Source organism: Otolemur garnettii, unplaced genomic scaffold (assembly GCF_000181295.1).
Source record: "Otolemur garnettii isolate 467f Iridium unplaced genomic scaffold, OtoGar3 scaffold00115, whole genome shotgun sequence".
Lineage (NCBI taxonomy): Eukaryota > Metazoa > Chordata > Mammalia > Primates > Galagidae > Otolemur > Otolemur garnettii.
Window position 1 is genome coordinate 3,545,777 of NW_003852510.1, and position 17,063 is coordinate 3,562,839.

The window sequence follows — 17,063 nt, forward strand, 5'->3', positions numbered from 1 at the left end:
GCTATTTTTTGGTTGCAGCCATCATTGTTGTTTGGCGGGCCCAGGCTGGATTGGAACCCTCCAGTTCAGGTGTATATGGCTGACACCTTAGCTGCTTGAGCCACAAGTGCTGAGCCAATATTTTGAAACATTAGCAAGTTTCAATCGAAAATTTGGATTTCTTTTATTTATTTATTTTTTTGGTTAAAAATGCAGTCACCATTGGACTGCTAGTAAGCAGAGCTGAGTAGCAGCTGCCACCTTCAGAGTGCTCTGGCCAGGTCTTCAGGAATGGGTAGGAAGCTCAGGTATTCCACCTTGCTCCTTGTATAAACTTAATGTGTCTGAAATGTTTTGTGTTGTTGTGGGCATAGGAGATTATGGGGGAAAGGAACCTCAAAAGGTGGCTGCTTGGTCCCAGTATTCAGAGGTGCTAGCAGCAACATGACAGCGAGGGAGCTCTGCCTGGGGAAGGCCACTGTCTCCCAAGTCCCTTAACAGCCTGGTAGAAACTCAAACAACTCAACCAGTTTCCTGATTTCAACAACTACCTGATCTTCGTCCTGACCAGACTCAAGTCAGAAGGTATGCCCATGCACCCCACCCTCCGGGTGGGTTGTACCCTGCTTTCTTCCTCATGGTACCTTGAACCTTGGCCCTCTCTCCCCAGATGAGCCAACCCGCTCTCTCAGTGGCCTCATTCTCAAGAACAATGTGAAGGCACATTACCAGAGCTTCCCGCCGCCTGTGGCAGACTTCATCAAACAGGAATGTCTCAACAATATTGGTGATGCATCCTCGCTCATCCGAGCCACGATCGGTGAGAGGGGCAGCAGGGATGAGGGGTGGGGGGATTTCCCTCTGAGGACACACTCAGCTCTCACTCTTGGCCGCAAAGCTTTTCAGAATGTTGGGGGTATTGTTTCCCTGGATGCTCCAGCACTCCTTCTGTACAGTAGTAGTATTACTGTTGCCTTTTTTTTTTTTTTTTTTTTTGAGACAGGCTCTTCTTGTTGCCCTGGGTGCTATGGCCTCATCAAAGCTCACAGCAACCTCAAACTCTTGGGCTCATGCGATCCTCTTGCCTTAGCGTCTTAATAGCTGAGACTATACAGGTGGGCACCACTATGTCCTGTGAATTTTTCTATTTTTGGTAGAGATGTGGTCTTGCTCTTGCTCAGGCTGGTCTTGAACTCTCGAGCTCAAATAATCCACCTGCCGTGGCTTCCCAGAGTGCTAGGATGACAGGCATGAGCCACCATGCTTAGCTGTTAAATTTTTTTTTTTTTAAAGTATGAAGGGGTCCCTGAGATCAGTTAAGTTTGAGAACTTACCTGATTCACAGCCTGAATATAGGGGTATATGGCACACCTCCTGGGTAAATGGCTTAACTACAACTTGGACTTCACCTAATAAATGCAAACAATTTAACATAATCGTCTGTACTCTCATATTAACATGAAATTAAAAAAATAAGTTTGAGAACTGCTGTATTTGACCAATACTGATGAGAATATTATCGTTCAACATCTCCAGATGTTGCACAAAAGAAAACATATTTTCTGTTCAAAGATGTATTTTTAATTTTACTCATTCAGTGGTTCTAACATTTTTGTTGTTTGTTGACTGTACACGTATAATCTATAATATCATTAACAGCTAAACATACTGATATACTAATGTTGATATAGTTTCAGATAAAAGCAAAGAAACTTGATGTTTAGTACAGTATTAATGATTTGGTTTAGGTTCTTAGAAATAATAGAAAATGTTTTTCGGGCACTAGTTAGTAACTTAATTTAGGCTAGAATTACAGCCACTTTATTAGATTCTCTAGAGACTTGGGAACCTCAGGTGTAGGCAATGAACTAGCCACATGATAACATCGTCCTGATGATCATAAAGGAAAATGGTGACAACATGAAATCATTTGTAAAAACTTTACATTAAAGGAAAAAATATCAGAGGGATAAAAATATATCAGGGAATATTATAGTGATATTAAATCAATAATGTCATTTTTATACATAAAGGAAATCACTGCCTTTCAGATTCATATATGAAAAACTTTCAGTTATGAAAACAGTTCAAAGGACAGTAACAGGAAACTATAAAGAAGCCATAATTCTACATTTTGTTTGAATGTAGTATTAGACATTAGTGTATTGAAGGACCATACCCTTCATAGAAAAATATTTGAATATACCTTTTAATCATTGTATAAATTTTAGTTCAATTAGATATTGATAGTGTTCATTGTATTTTCTTCCTACACGAAAAAATGAAACATCCTTAGAATAGTCTAAGCACAAAATTCTTCTCTTTTAAGGTACAAGGGAATATCTAACTTTAGACTACATTTACATCTTCAGAATCAAACTTCAGATGCTTAAGGAATAAATGAATGATACATGTAAAATTCTTTAAAAATATCCTCTATTTTATTAATATATAAAAGGAATGGTGAATTAAAAATGTGGATTTTTTTTTTGCTCTGGTCATTATCTTATGCGTTTAAGCCTCTTGATTTGATTTCTAAATGGAGATGCTACTTACTGCCCTTCATAACTGAAAACATCACTCACCTAAGCTGTGAATCACACTCACTTTAAAAGAGAATTTATTAGGCCACATACAGTGGCATCATGCCTGTAATCATAACTCTTTGGGAAGCTGAGCTGGGAGGATTGCTTGAGCTCAGAAGTTTGAGACCAGCCTGAGTAAAAGCAAGACCCTGACTCTAGTAAAAATAGAAAAATCAGTCAGGTGTTGTGGCAGGTGCCTATAGACTTAGCTACTGGGGAGGCTGAGGCAGGAGGATCACTTTCTTTGAACCCAGGAGTTTGAGGTTGCTGTGATCTAGGCTGAGGCCGTGGCACTGTAGCCTGGGGCAATAGAGTGAGACTTTGTCTCAAATAAAAAAAAAAAAAAAGAATTTATCTATTACAGAATTATTCTTTCAGCAAACCTTTCTTGGAAGACTATCATTATTTTAGAACTTGAGTCCTCTAGATATTGCCCATACTTTTTAGAAACAGAATCTACACACTTTTTGACATAGGTACCATTTTACTTAGGGCAGCAAAAGACTAAAATCACAACTTTGTTCTTGAAAGACTGTAAGAGGAGTGAAAATCCTTCATGATTTTAGTCAGATTTCATTAAAAGAAAATATTTGATATAAAACAGAAATTTATTTCCCATATACAATAAAACATTATGTCATTTCAGCACACCAATATTTGCTGTAGAAAATGCAATCTATGAAAAATTGTTTTGAAATAACGATACATTCATTAGACTGTGATGAATGTATAAAAAAATCAAAACACAGTATATTTTAAAGATCTTGCTCTCATGCTAGCTGGCAAATTTTAGAGGATCAAATCATAATCTAAGATATTATATTGCAACATACATACAAAATGTTAATCTAAAATAATATTTAATATTGTTACACACACATTCAGATAGACAAGATGCTTAAATACTGCCTAGTGATGATAAGCTACAGAGAGAAAGGTTGGAAGTATTAATTTTGAATCATAACTCAGTTATTTGACCCTTTTGTGTTTTCGTAATGATGTGGTTAGGTGTTTCTGATAGTTATCCCCATAATATTTTCTACTTCTGTTTACAAATTATAGCATTTATTATATTTAATTTTAATTTGTAGTTGTTTGTTTTACCTGCTTGTGAAGCTGGGAAGAGTATCTACTTGCTCACCATTGCTTTCCCACTATTAGGAAAGATTGATTTAATGAATTAATAAACACAAAGACAGGGATTGCCAGTTTCATAATAGACACAAAGTTCAATAAAGTTAAATAACTTATTTAATTTTGTGTAGTGATTAAGTAGAGAAGCAAGCATTTGAATCCAAGTCTTCTATTAGTAAGTCAAGTACTCTATCTAGAGCTGATCATTCAAAATTGTATTGTATTTCTGATGTTAAAAAAATACATTTACACACATATATATATTGCAGCACATGATAGACTGTGAATACCTAATTTGTATCCCAGAAAGAAGACTTCTAAGCAGTTTGGTCGGCACTAATAATGGTATGTACTAAATTATAAACATCACAACCAAGATGCAGTAAAATAAGAACTGGAAAGTTTATTTCCAATTTTATGCTGAGTATCGCTCCTTCGTTGTCTCACACCTTAAACAATTTCAAAATAGAAATGCATTACCCTTTCCTGTTTTACCCTCAAAACCTACTACCTCTTTTTAAATCTTTAATATAACTAATAAAATTATCATTATTATAAATTATATCATCCACCCAATATTTTAAATTAGAAACTTGTGAGTCACTATTAACTTCTTCTCCCCTCCAAATATTTGTGCTAAAAAATTAAAATACAGTAGAACCTCCATAGTCAACCACCTCCCTACATTGACCACCTCCTTAAGTTGACCTAACTGTCTTAGACTGAGTGTCTATTAGGCCTACTTCGCTATGTTGACCAGTCTGTGTACTGAAAACAATTCATCTAGTACCTGACCTTGAAACTGTAGTCAGTGGAGAAAGAAAAAAAAGGGGGGGAGGGTGGTCCCTGTGGCTCAAGGAGTAGGGCACTGACCCCCATATGCTGGAGGTGGTGGGTTCCAACCCAGTCCTAGCCAAAAACTGCAGAAAAAAAAAAAAAAGAGGAAATTGTTATTGTAAATGAAAAAGAAATGAGATTTGAAATTGGATAATGAAGTCACTGAATTAGACTATTTCCATAATAACAAAATGTTTTGACCTGAGAGTTGATTTATGATAACCACCTTTTAAATTGGTTATTATTGATGAATATATTATGAATATATTTAAAAAAAACTGTAACCTGCACAAAAGCTCACATTGGTTAGTATGTATTTCAATTTATAACTGTTATAAAATTTTAATTATTACAATTAATTATGTTTATCTACATATTAGCTTTACTGGTTCAGGATCCCTAAACTAAAATCTAAAATCTGAATCCTCTAAAATCTGAAACTTTTTGAGCTCAAAGTCTCAAAGTAAATGCTCATTGGAGCATTTCAGATTAGGGACATTCAACTAGTTTAGTATCTAAAATCTAAAAAAATTCTGAAATCTGAAATACTTTGTTCCCAACCATTTTAGATAAGAGAAACTCAACCTCTGACAAACTGCAAATTCCATGACGACAAAGACTATATCTATCACTGATATTAAAGCACTTACAAGAACCTCTAGTTTATTAATTAATTAATAATTATCAATTAATTTTATCTTTGGGGTATACATTCTAGTGCTGGTAAATATTATCTAAAAGGGATACAATCTTATTCTCAATACAAATATACTGCTATATTTGAATCCACTGTCAGTTTGAACATCTAAGCATTAACTAAGGAAAAACTATTAAGACAAATCACTTGGTCTTTTCAAGTTTTTCAAAAAACAAATTAAATTAATGAATAGTCACATTTTTTATTTTTTAGGATTTTACTTTGGTGAATTGGGAAGTAACAGTGATTTTTTAAGATTGTATCTGACATCCTCTTCGTAACTAAAATGTAATCACAAAGTTTTAAAAAGTCTCAAGAACTACTATGTATAATTAAATTTAGTCTGAAGTATTGTAAAAATTATTTAAGAACCTAGTTTACTATTATTTTTTTTTATTGTTGAGGATTCATTGAGGGTACAAAGAACCAGTTTACACTGACTGCTTGTGTCAGATAAAGACCCTCCCATAATAGTGTTCTGCCCCCCAAAGGTATATCACCCCCTGTAACCCCCACCCCCTCCCTCTTTCAGAATCTAGTATATCATTAAGAAAAAAATACCATATCTTGGATTGTTCTATAATCCCAAGATTTAGATCTTAATATTCAGTGAATTATTTCTCAAACTTTATAAATGAGTCTAGCTTTTATAGCTGAATTTCAATGCAGCTGAATTATAATTTATTTTGGTTTAATAATTTAAAAGACATGGCTGGGCACGGGGGCTCATGCCTGTAATCCTAGCACTCTGGGATTCCGAGGTAGGTGGATTGCCTGAGCTCACAGGTTTGAGACCAGCCTGAGCCAGAGCAAGACCTCGTCTCTAAAAACAGCCAGGCATTGTGGCAGGTACCATTGTAGTAGTCCCATCTACTACTTGGGAGGCTGAGGCAAGAGAATTGCTTGAGCCCAAGAGATTGAGGTTGCTGTGAGCTATGATGCCATGGTACTCTACCAAGGGTGAGAAAAAAGACCTTTTCTGTCTCACAGAAAAAACAAACAAACAAATAAACCAAAAAAAAAATGGATCCAATTTTTACATTCAATTCAGTTTTTAAAAATAACTTGTTTTCATTCAGTTGAAATGTAGCTGACTAGCACCCAAATAGTATTAACATACATTTCATGTCTCAAATGTTCTTATAATATTTTTCACTGACGATATTAGACCTTAATTATTTATTTAATTAATCAATTGATTGGTTACTTTTATTATCTTTTAAGGCTATTTATACCTAAAACTAAAGTATAAAGTTTTTGTGAATGTTCCACACTTGTCCAGATATAGTATCTAAATCATGATGTTTATTGTGAATTCATGGGTGTTGTGAATTGCAAAATCATGATGGTGAAACTGGGAAGTGGGCCTGGTGACGTCCATCAAACATTGCTCACACAAGTCACCAGCTTTTCCATTTATCAACCACTGCTGAAGATTCAGTCTTGGAACGGGTTGCTTGCATGACAACGAGGGGAGTTACTGTATGGAGTAAATTTGGATAAATATGTCCCACTGGTACTACTCCTTGAATAGAGTAAGAGTGAACAAATGAACCATTAAGTTGAAGCTTTTTAAGCTGTTCTTTGATGTGTTTAAATTCAATTTCACAATATCACTGAAGATTGTTGATTACATAAATAATATTCTTAAATCCCTGCTGAAGCTCTTAAATTCTCAATTTCCTTGACTGGATCTGTTATCCAATATTGCAGGGCATTCAAATCTAGGTCTTTTTTGAAGGTCATGTAATCTAATAGTTAATTCAGTACTCTTCATTCTTCAGTCTTCATGTCTCTAATTCACCTGGTATCGGCTCTAGGCCTGCAAGAGTTACATACTTAATTTTTGGTGGTTGGTCATGTTGAGTGTTGCTGGAGTCGAGTGCAGTGTACCTGAGGCAGCTCCTTTTGAGCTTGTGGGAGGTGTGCTGGACGTGATGGTTATGTTGTTTTAAAAATTCAGTTTTTCGGCTCGGCGCCTGTGGCTCAAGCGGCTAGGGCACCAGCCACGTGCACCTAGGGTGGCGGGTTCGAATCCCCAGCCCGGCCCGCCAAACAACAATGATGGCTGCAACCAAAAAATGGCCGGGCGTTGTGGCGGGTGCCTGTGGTCCCAGCTACTTGGGAGGCTGAGACAGGAGACTCACTTGAGCCCAGGAGTTGGAGGTTGCTGTGAGCGTGATGCCACGGCACTCTATCCAGGGGGATGGCCTGAGGCTCGGTCTCAAAAAAAAAAAAAAAAAAAAAAATTCAGTTTTTCAGTCAGACTCCATCCCAGAGCTGACAGGTTCATGACATTGTTTTTTGTGAGAGAGCGTGGCAGCTATAGCTTAACATATGTTGACAGGCTGCGTAACTCCACAATGGCCCATTGTTCTGCTGTGAAGCCTTCTTGATTCAGTTTTTTCTTGAAGGCTTCTCGAGTTTTGATTCAGATATTACACCCGGTATAGGTTTACTCTGGCAGTAATTTTTCATAGTGGTAGATGTCTCAGATGCATGACATAGTGCTGCTGATGCTAAGTGTGGAAACGCTGAGGTGGCTATCTTCATGGTATACAGATGTTATTTTTGCATAAGAAAAACACAACGAATCTACATCTTTCTCAAGTATCTTATATGCCTCTCTGAATTTTGGAATTTCATCAGCAACACCTGGAATTAATATTAAAGCTGAATCAAATTCTCCAAGAAACTTATTAATTGCAGTTAACGATGTCATCTGTGCTTCTCTGGCTACCATGTGTAGTTGATTCATTAATGCATGGTCATCTCCACCAGGTCTAGCAGTAAGGAGACCAATTAACATTTTGTGGCACCAATCAGAGCTCACTATGTGTGAAACATACTCTGGTATGGGTAGAGGTGCATAAGGCGCATGCATTATGGTATACCTCACAGTAGTCTTGAGCACCCTATAGGTGCTCTCAGTGGCATGTGTATAGGAGCTGTCCTATACAGTACAGTGCTACCATATTGTGCAGGTAGCATGATAAAGACCAAGATGATGGGGTCCGTCACTGGGGACTTGAGGAGCTGTGCATTGGTTTATGCAAATCCCAGTGCGAGCCATGGAACATCTGTCCCATAATTCCTCTTTGGATACTTGGCCACTGGGAAAAATGTCCTGAACACTGATATCACACTGCAGATAATAGTCGTGCACAAACTCACTTAGTGGTGAATGTTGGTGCCAAGCTTCAGAGGGTCAGCAGAGCAGGAAGGTGACCAGTGGATAGAGGCAAAGAGCTACATGCTCTACTACCTCACAAGGAATCTCCAAGGCACCTGACACATGTGGCACCGCTGACAAAGACAAAGGGCATGTGGTTTTGGATCTATTAATCAGGTTCCAGACTTCAATTTTTTAAATGATAAAATTAATATCAGCTATTTTTGACATGTCCAAAAACAATGATATCCTCTGAAACACTCTGAAGACTTTGCTGAGAAGGTTGTACCATGTAAGGTAAAATAAACTGCACTGCCCTCATCAAGAATTGTTTGAGATCACTTCTAGTAAAATAAAATTATAACATTCATAAAATTGATAGAAAAAATTGGAATTGAGAAAGACAGCTATACAAGTCCTCAAATGTGCTGACAAAGAAAAATTAACTATCAGACCCCTACAACAAATTTATAGGGTGTAGCCTGATAGCTACTATGATGTCTTATGAATATTAGTAAGGAATGTTACTGTTAATGTTTTGATAGCAATATTGGATCTATCACATAGAGAACTTGAAAGCAGAAATGGCTAACTTAACCAGAGAAGGGACATTCTAGGAGAAAGCAGTCACAGTAGTAATTAAGTCTGCTAGTTAATTTATCACATATACAAAGATGTGAGCATCAAATAAGTATCAAATACTTCTCCCCATCACAATTCAGTGATAGCAATCATAAAAAATAAAGACTAAAACTCTTTCCCCCCCTCAAAGGTTGGCATTAAAACTTTCTTTCTAATAAATTTAGATTTATTTACAAATATTAGGCAGCAACATTCCAAGTTAAATATGTTTGAAAAAATTTGGAATGATACTAGAGCAGGGAGCTTCCCCTGCCTGGACAAGGTAAAAAAAGAAATCCCTTTGGTGACAGTATTTAGTTAATCCTACTATTTTTGGGCCAAAAATACATTCATCCTCAGTATAAACAAATAACTTTACATCTATACTGACAAGTATGCTCAAAGATAACAAGCCTGCAACAAAGAAACAGCAGCTACAGAAAGTGATACCCTTGGCTGTGATGGAGAAGACATTTTGCATGAAATCTTTATTGTCCTACTATTGAATCTAATATGACAACTTGTACAATAACGGTGGTAACTATCTTATATTCCATTCATTTTTCATAGTATTATCCTGCATGCAATCCAACCTTGATAAGAAGTGGGAAATATGTGTATTGGTTAGTGTTCCCCGTTTTCCATGGTAGAGCAGGTGGTATAAGGTGCCAAGAAACTGTACTTACTTTTGGTGTAGGGCAGGAAGCTGTGGAGAGGCGAGAAGTAGCCTGAGCACGAGGAGATTCTGAAGGAGTAGTGCTGAGGGAGGCTGTGTCTCGTGGGAGCACCTGAACACCACGAGAAATGATGGAGTCTGGAATCTGAACAAGGGGAACAGCTATGATTTAATATACTGAAAAGGCCAACAACACCTAAAATAAATACTCATGTCTAACTTATTTTTTTGGCATTCTTGTTGCTCAACTCTCACATATTTGCTGTCACCTCCTGTTATGTATAAATGCACCCAGCAATTTGAGATAGGATAGAAACTTTCAGATTTAAAATATTTTCCCTGGTAAATAATCTCTCATAAAGCTTTTTAGTATGAGCTACTATATACTTGTGGTTAGGAGTAAAGTATTTGTCATTCATACATTTTCTTTGCTATTTAATAGTTTGAAATCTTGAGCAAGTTATTTAATTTCTAGATATTTTCCATTTCCTTTTTAGATTTGTTCTCCAACATTTTTCACCCTCTCTACTCCAAGCTGACCTGTATGGACACCATCAACAAGCTACTTTGTGCTCTTTGGCTTCTAGTTGGGTTCAGACAGTAGAAGATGCTGGTGCAGTGTGGTGGTGGCATAGAGTAAGGTCTGCTATTTATTGCCCTGGCTCCTGCTCTACCAGCTCATTGTAGGCTGGCTGTGTCCCTCAACTCAAGATCATAGCTCTTGTCAGACTGCTATTCTTGCATATAGGTCCTAATCGCACTCTTTCCCTTTGCCTTATTAGGTAGGACCAGAAGTCTTAACAGCTGCCACTGTTACCAGTCCCAGGGCACTTCATGTTGTTTCATGGTTTTTCCTAAATGCTACCCAAACCTTCGTAAATACTTTTGGCTCTCATGAACTCCCCCCAATTACTCGTTTATGACATTTTCTGGGACCCTGATGGATATAGCTTTTGAATAATCAATTCCTTTACCTGAAAAATAAGGATAATTAAAGTATCTGCTTCACTGGATTACTGAGAGGGTTAAGATAATGTATGTAAATTATTTAGAACTGCCAAGTAGTAAATATTTATTTTTTATTTTTTTAGAGACAGAGTTTCACTTTGTTGTCCTCCAAGCATTAAATATTTAATGAATATTGGCCATTGTTATTATTATTGTATTATACCTATCAACATAGTAGACATTGACGTAATTTGAGTATCACTTCTCTAGGCTCGGCGCCTGTGGCTCAAGTGGCTAAGGCACCAGCCACATACACCTAAGGTGGCAGGTTTGAATCCAGCCCAGTCCCGCCAAACAACAATGATGGCTGCAACCAAAAAAATAGCCAGGCGTTGTGGCAGGGGCCTGTGGTCCCAGCTACTTGGGAGGCGGAGGCAGGAGACTCGCTTGAGACCTGGAGTTGGAGGTTACTGTGAGCTGTGATGCCACAGGACTCTACCCAGGGGGACAGCTTGAGGCTCTGTCTCAAAAAAAAAAAAATCACTTCTCTAAAACTATACCAACATAAAAAATGCAGATTATTTTAATATTAATATTCATGTTAATTATGAAATTTATTATTTTAGGCTATATATAATTTAGTTCATGTTCTGGCCTGTAGAAATGTGGATAAGTCTTCTAAGAATAGGAGCTTGAGCACTTTAAAGTTTTGCGTATAAGACTTGTAACATACATGACAAAAGAACAAGCAATTAACATTCAATCAAACAAATATCACTTACTATGTGAAAAGAAGAAAGAAACATCCAGACTTTGTGATTATTATTTATCATTTCTTTCTCACAAAGGAAATAACACTATTTCCGTAGAAGCACCTTTTTTCAGTTTCTACATCAATATCCTCAATACCAATGATATTGAGAACATTTCAGTGGTTGATATTTTATGTGATTTATGAGCAATATAGCTATAACTAGCATGAAAAGCAATGGGAATTCTTAGAAGAAACATAACTCTTTTTGCTAGTATATTTGAGTACTGAACTGTGATATTTTCAAGAAATAGAGACTGTCTGGATGTGAAGAGCTACCTATTATCTAATAAAAATAGGCTATGTATTAGAAAGAAAAAGGTCAAATACCCCATCATACCTCACATGATATGATGTACCTCTTGTTCACAGAAATAACCATACATATATGACATTTGTATGTGTGATCATTTGATCAATGTCTATCTTGCATACTATTAATAAAAAGCATTATCATGGTGTGAGTGTATTTTTGCTACTATGATATGACCAGTATCTACTGAAGCAACTGTACAAAGTAATGTGTCTTTTTGTGTGTGCATGTATATATGTGATATATATCTACAGATTTATAAACATAAGTATATAAATATACTATATATCTGTGTGCGTTATGTATAAGTATGTAAATAAAACAGGTTATTCAAAGCCAAAGATAAGCTTAAATCTTGGGGGTATGTAGTTTTTGGGCTACTTATACTTTTTGGACAGTTGGAAACTATCAGACAAGCTATATAAGTCTGTAATTTGGAAAAAAGTTAAGGATTGGACATATAATTTGAGAATTATCAATGGAAGTGGTAATTTCACTAATTCAAATGTTTTACCAAGAAGAGTATTTGAAATATTGAAAGACAATAGTTGAAAAATTTAGGTAATACCCATATTAAGGAGTTAACAGAAGAAAAGAAACTGGGCAAAGAAAGAGAAGATCTATAAATGGGGTAACTAACATGCAGTATTTCCTTGAAAAATTTGGATCTATATTTATTATCAGTGACTAAATAGCACGTCTTTTCCATTGTCAAAAACATTCTGGTTTAGAAGATGTATTTTCTGGTGTTCCTATCTGTACGAAATCACTAGAGATGAAAAGAGAAAAAATAAGATGGGTGAATATCAAGGAATGAAGAAAAGAATAGTTTCAGGGAGCTATTATAAAAATATCAAATACAGCAGAGAACAGGAATAAGGAGAGAGCTGAAAAGAACCCATTAAATACAGTTATTAAGCAAGTGACTAGTAAAGTAAATGGACAAGCTATGAAGTGAAGAACCAAGTAGAGATGATAAATCAGGGTAAATTCTGAAAATAAAAGGTAGATATGATATATAAAAAGGTAGACATCATTATAAAAGTAGAGGAGTGGTGAAATCTTAGGAAAAAATGTATAGATGAATGAGTATGAAAGATAACCAAGGACTTTTTAATTTTCATTGTGGATCCAGTTAATATTGGCAAGGATAAATTTACAATGTCATTATATAGCCTGGAAATAAATCTCCCCATCTGAAAAAAGAAACCTATGCTAGACAAAGACAAGTTACTTTAGAGATATAACTGTTAAAGTTACAGAAACAGAGGAGACCCCAAAGACAAAGACCATATGGAAAGGATATGCCAAGACAGACACTAGAAAATGGGGAAGAAACATACACTGAAGGAGAAGATGGTGGCAGCCAACAGTTATGTGAGAGAGCACTACTTCACCACATGATGAAGACAGGACCTGATTACCAGGGTCAAAAGAGGAGGCAGTCAATATAGAATATTCTGACAGAAATTTACATTGTTTCAATTTGAGGACATTCTGAATATTCTTGTTCATTAACCATGATGTCCATGGGCATAAATTTTAGGAGATACATACTCAGAAATACCATTGCTGATTATAGGGTATAAATACTTTCTTTTATGTATTTCTAACCTGGTTAAGCCAATTTGTCTATCAACAGAGAAGTATAACAATTTCTCTTATTCTACAACTTAGTTCTATCTAACATTGTCAGTATTGTTAAGTTTTAAAAATCTGGTCAGTGTGCAACAACTGGATTGTGGTTTTACTTTCCCTTTCCCTGATTGTTGATTTTTTTTTCTTTTTTCTTGTTTGTTTTTTTGAGACAGAGTCCCATTCTATTGCCCCTGGTTAGAGTGCTATGGGATTAGCCTAGCTGACACCAACCTCAAATTCCTGGGCTCAAGTGATGTTCCTGTCTCAGGCTCCCAAGTAGTTGGGACTACATGCACCTGGCACAAGTCCTAGCTAATTTTTCAATGTTTTATAGAGATGGGGGTCTTGCTCTTGCTCTTGCTCAGGCTGGTCTCTAACTCCTCAGCTCAAGGGATCTTCCCACCTCAGTTTTCCAGAGTGCTAGGATTATAGGCATGAGCTACTGCCTACTTGATTGCTAAAAAAAACTATAAACCAATTACACAGCCACATAGAAAATATCCAATAACAGCAGAATAAATGTTTTTCTCAAGTGAACATGGAATGTTCTCCAGGTTATATCACATATTAGGCCATAAAATAAAGTCTCACTGAATTGAAAAAAATTAAAATCTTACTATGTACCTTCTCTAAACATAATGGAAGGAAACTGAAAATTAATAACAGAAAGAAATTTGGGAAATTCACAAATACATGAAAATTAAACACATTCTTTTTGTTTTTTTTCAATCGTTGGGGATTCAATGAGGGTACAAAGTTCCAGGTTACACTGATTGCATTTGTTAGGTGAAGTTTCTCTTATAATTGTGTCCTGTCCCATAAATACATTCTTAAACAACCAATGAGTTAAGAACTCACAAGGGAAATTAGAAGATAATTTGAGATGAATGAAAATGAAAACATAACATACCAAAACTCATGGGCTGCCGAAAAGGAATGCTGAGGAGAAAATGTTTAACTGTAAACATCTACCTTAAAAAAGAAGATTTCAAATCAATATCCTTATTCTTTACCTTAAGAAAGGAAAATAAAATTCAAACTAAATCCAAAGGAAACAGAAGAAAGTAATAATGATTACAGTGAAGATAAATGGAATACAAAATAGAAAAAAATGAAAGAATCAACAAAATCAAAGTTGGTTCTTCAATTAGATCAATAAAATTGAGACATCTTTAAGTACATTGACCAAGAAGAAAGAGAGAAGATTTAAATTATTAAAGATAATAGAGATGGTATTACTCATCTTACAGAAATAAAAATGATTACAAGAGAATGCTACCAACAACTGTATGTCAACAAATTGGATACCTACATGAAATAAATTTTTAGAAACATATAAACTCCCAAAATTAACTTATGAAGAAATAGAAAACCTGACTAGAAGCATAACTTCTAATATGGTAGCTTTACTAGGAATTCTATGAAAAGTTTAAAGAAGAATTAACAAATATCCCCCATCTTTTTCATGTAACATAAGATGAGGGAACATTTCCTAATTCATTTTTTGGGGCCAATATTAAGCTCACAGAAAGACAAAGATACCATAGAAAAATAAAATTATAGACTAATACCCTTTATGAACACAGACATAAAAATTCTTAACAAAATACTAGGTAACAAAATAAAAAAGCATTTTAGAAGGATTATATACCAAGACCAACTGATAATTATTCCAGATATGGAAGAATGGCTCAGTATAATGTAACTAATCAATATAATGCACTACATTAATGAAATGAAAAAATGAAAAAAAACTCATAAATGATCATCTCAATTAATGGACAAAAAATATTAGGTAAAACCGCCTTTCATGATAAAAACACTCAGAAAACTAGGAATAGAAGGCAAATTCCTTAACTTGATAAAGACATCTATGAAAAACCCACAGCTAAAATCCTTACTAATAAAAAACTGAAAACTTCCTCCTAACATCAGGAAGAAAAATGTCTGCTCGTCCCACTTCTTCTCAATATTTTACTGGAATTTAAGGAAATAAAGGCATCCAAATTGTTTTTTTTTTTTTTTGGCTGGGGCTAGGTTTGAACCTGCCGCCTCCAGCAGATGGGGCCAGTGCCCTACTCCTTTGAGCCACAGGTGCTGCCCTAGGCATCCAAATTGGAAAGGAGGAAGTAAAACTACCTCTGTTCATACAATAATGATTTATATATACATGTACAATTCTACAGAATTCACAAAAGGAACTATTAGCACTAACAAATTCAGCAAAGTTGTAGGATACATGAATACACAAAATTCAGTTGTATTTCTATAAATCAATATTGAACAATTCAAAAAGAAAATTAAGGAAACAATTCCCTTTACATGGCAGAGACTATTACAAAAATAAATGGTCAATACACTCAACAAGGGAGAATGAGCACAATGTCGTGCACATAGTCGACACTTAATAATAGGACATAGAAACAGCCATTAACTTTGAGAATTACAAGTATTTTTTGAAATAGCATGAAAGTTTGCATTAATTCAGAGAAATACTTTTAAATAGAAAGGTCAGATGGTTTGTCATAGTAAGATGCACACAAATTTCATGGACACCCTGTATAAGGGACTTAGTACGAGAGAGATGAATCAAAGATTTGCGAAGGAGTGGTGAGGATCTACCTAGAGCAGTGGTTTTCAACCTTCCGAATATGTCCTAATACCATGACCCTTTAAGACAGTTCTTCATGTTGTGCTGATCCCCAACCATAAAATTAAAATTATTTTTGTGGCTACTTCATAACTGCAATTTTGCTACTGCTATGAATTGTAATGTAAATATCTGATATGCGGGATATATTTTCATTGTTACAAAGGGGTCGCGACCCACAGGTTGAGAACCCCTGACCTAGAGTAAGCAGAATTTATAGTGGGTTAAGTCAGCACAAATGAGGAGGAAAAATGCCACATCACTTCTAAAAGAAATGGTATTTTTACTTTTAGAGAACTAATCTGTGTTGCTCTTATCTTATGCAACTTATTGCATGCAAAAAACAATTTGTCCCAGTTGATCTCAAACCTCTTCAGAAATGCAATGTAATTTCAACTGTGAATTATTAAACAATAGAATTTTTCTCATTAAGGGAAACTGTAATGGGAACACAGAACCTTCTTAGGAACTGTGCTGATTCTCTGTGTTGTTTTTTCTGTCCTAAAGATAAATATGACAGATTGGGCAGACATTTTTTAAAAAAGAATTGGATAGTTGTATTATAAAAATCAGAATATATAGGCAAAATATTGTTTCCCCATTTGAAAGCTATGTCTTTGTTGGTGTGAATACCAATAAACTAACACAAATTTATATTTGATGACAAGGAAGTAAATGAGCACATATTTCCTCTTCCAATCATTTTTGCTACTTAAAACTTTATTTTGAAAAAAACATGTATTCATTTGTCCTTATAAAAAAGTTAGGGTATTACCTTTAAAAAAATTATTCCTTAATGATTTTAGAGAATATCCCCTGAAATGCCCAATGGATTCATCTAATGGAAATAGGTAGTTTGCACTGCCAGAGAAGTACACTTCTACAGCCCTTCCTTAAGCCCACACGTGTCTTTTCCTGACAACCAATGGTGAATCCCAAATGTCAAAAAAACTGTATTTTCATTAGTGTCTGTCTTCTATTGAGTCATGTTTTTTTTTTTTT

General features: G+C 35.5%; 1 protein-coding gene across 4 annotated transcripts in view; it reads right to left on the reverse strand.

Moving 5' to 3' along the window:
• The window catches only part of GPHN (gephyrin), a 642,655-nt gene that overhangs the window by 212,588 nt on the left and 413,004 nt on the right, over positions 1 to 17,063 (reverse strand). For all 4 annotated transcript variants that reach the window (XM_023517593.1, XM_023517595.1, XM_023517592.1 and 1 more), the window contains exon 9: positions 9,712 to 9,846. In XM_023517593.1, coding sequence (XP_023373361.1) covers positions 9,712 to 9,846 — 135 coding nt within the window. The remainder of the gene's footprint in view (positions 1 to 9,711; positions 9,847 to 17,063) is intronic.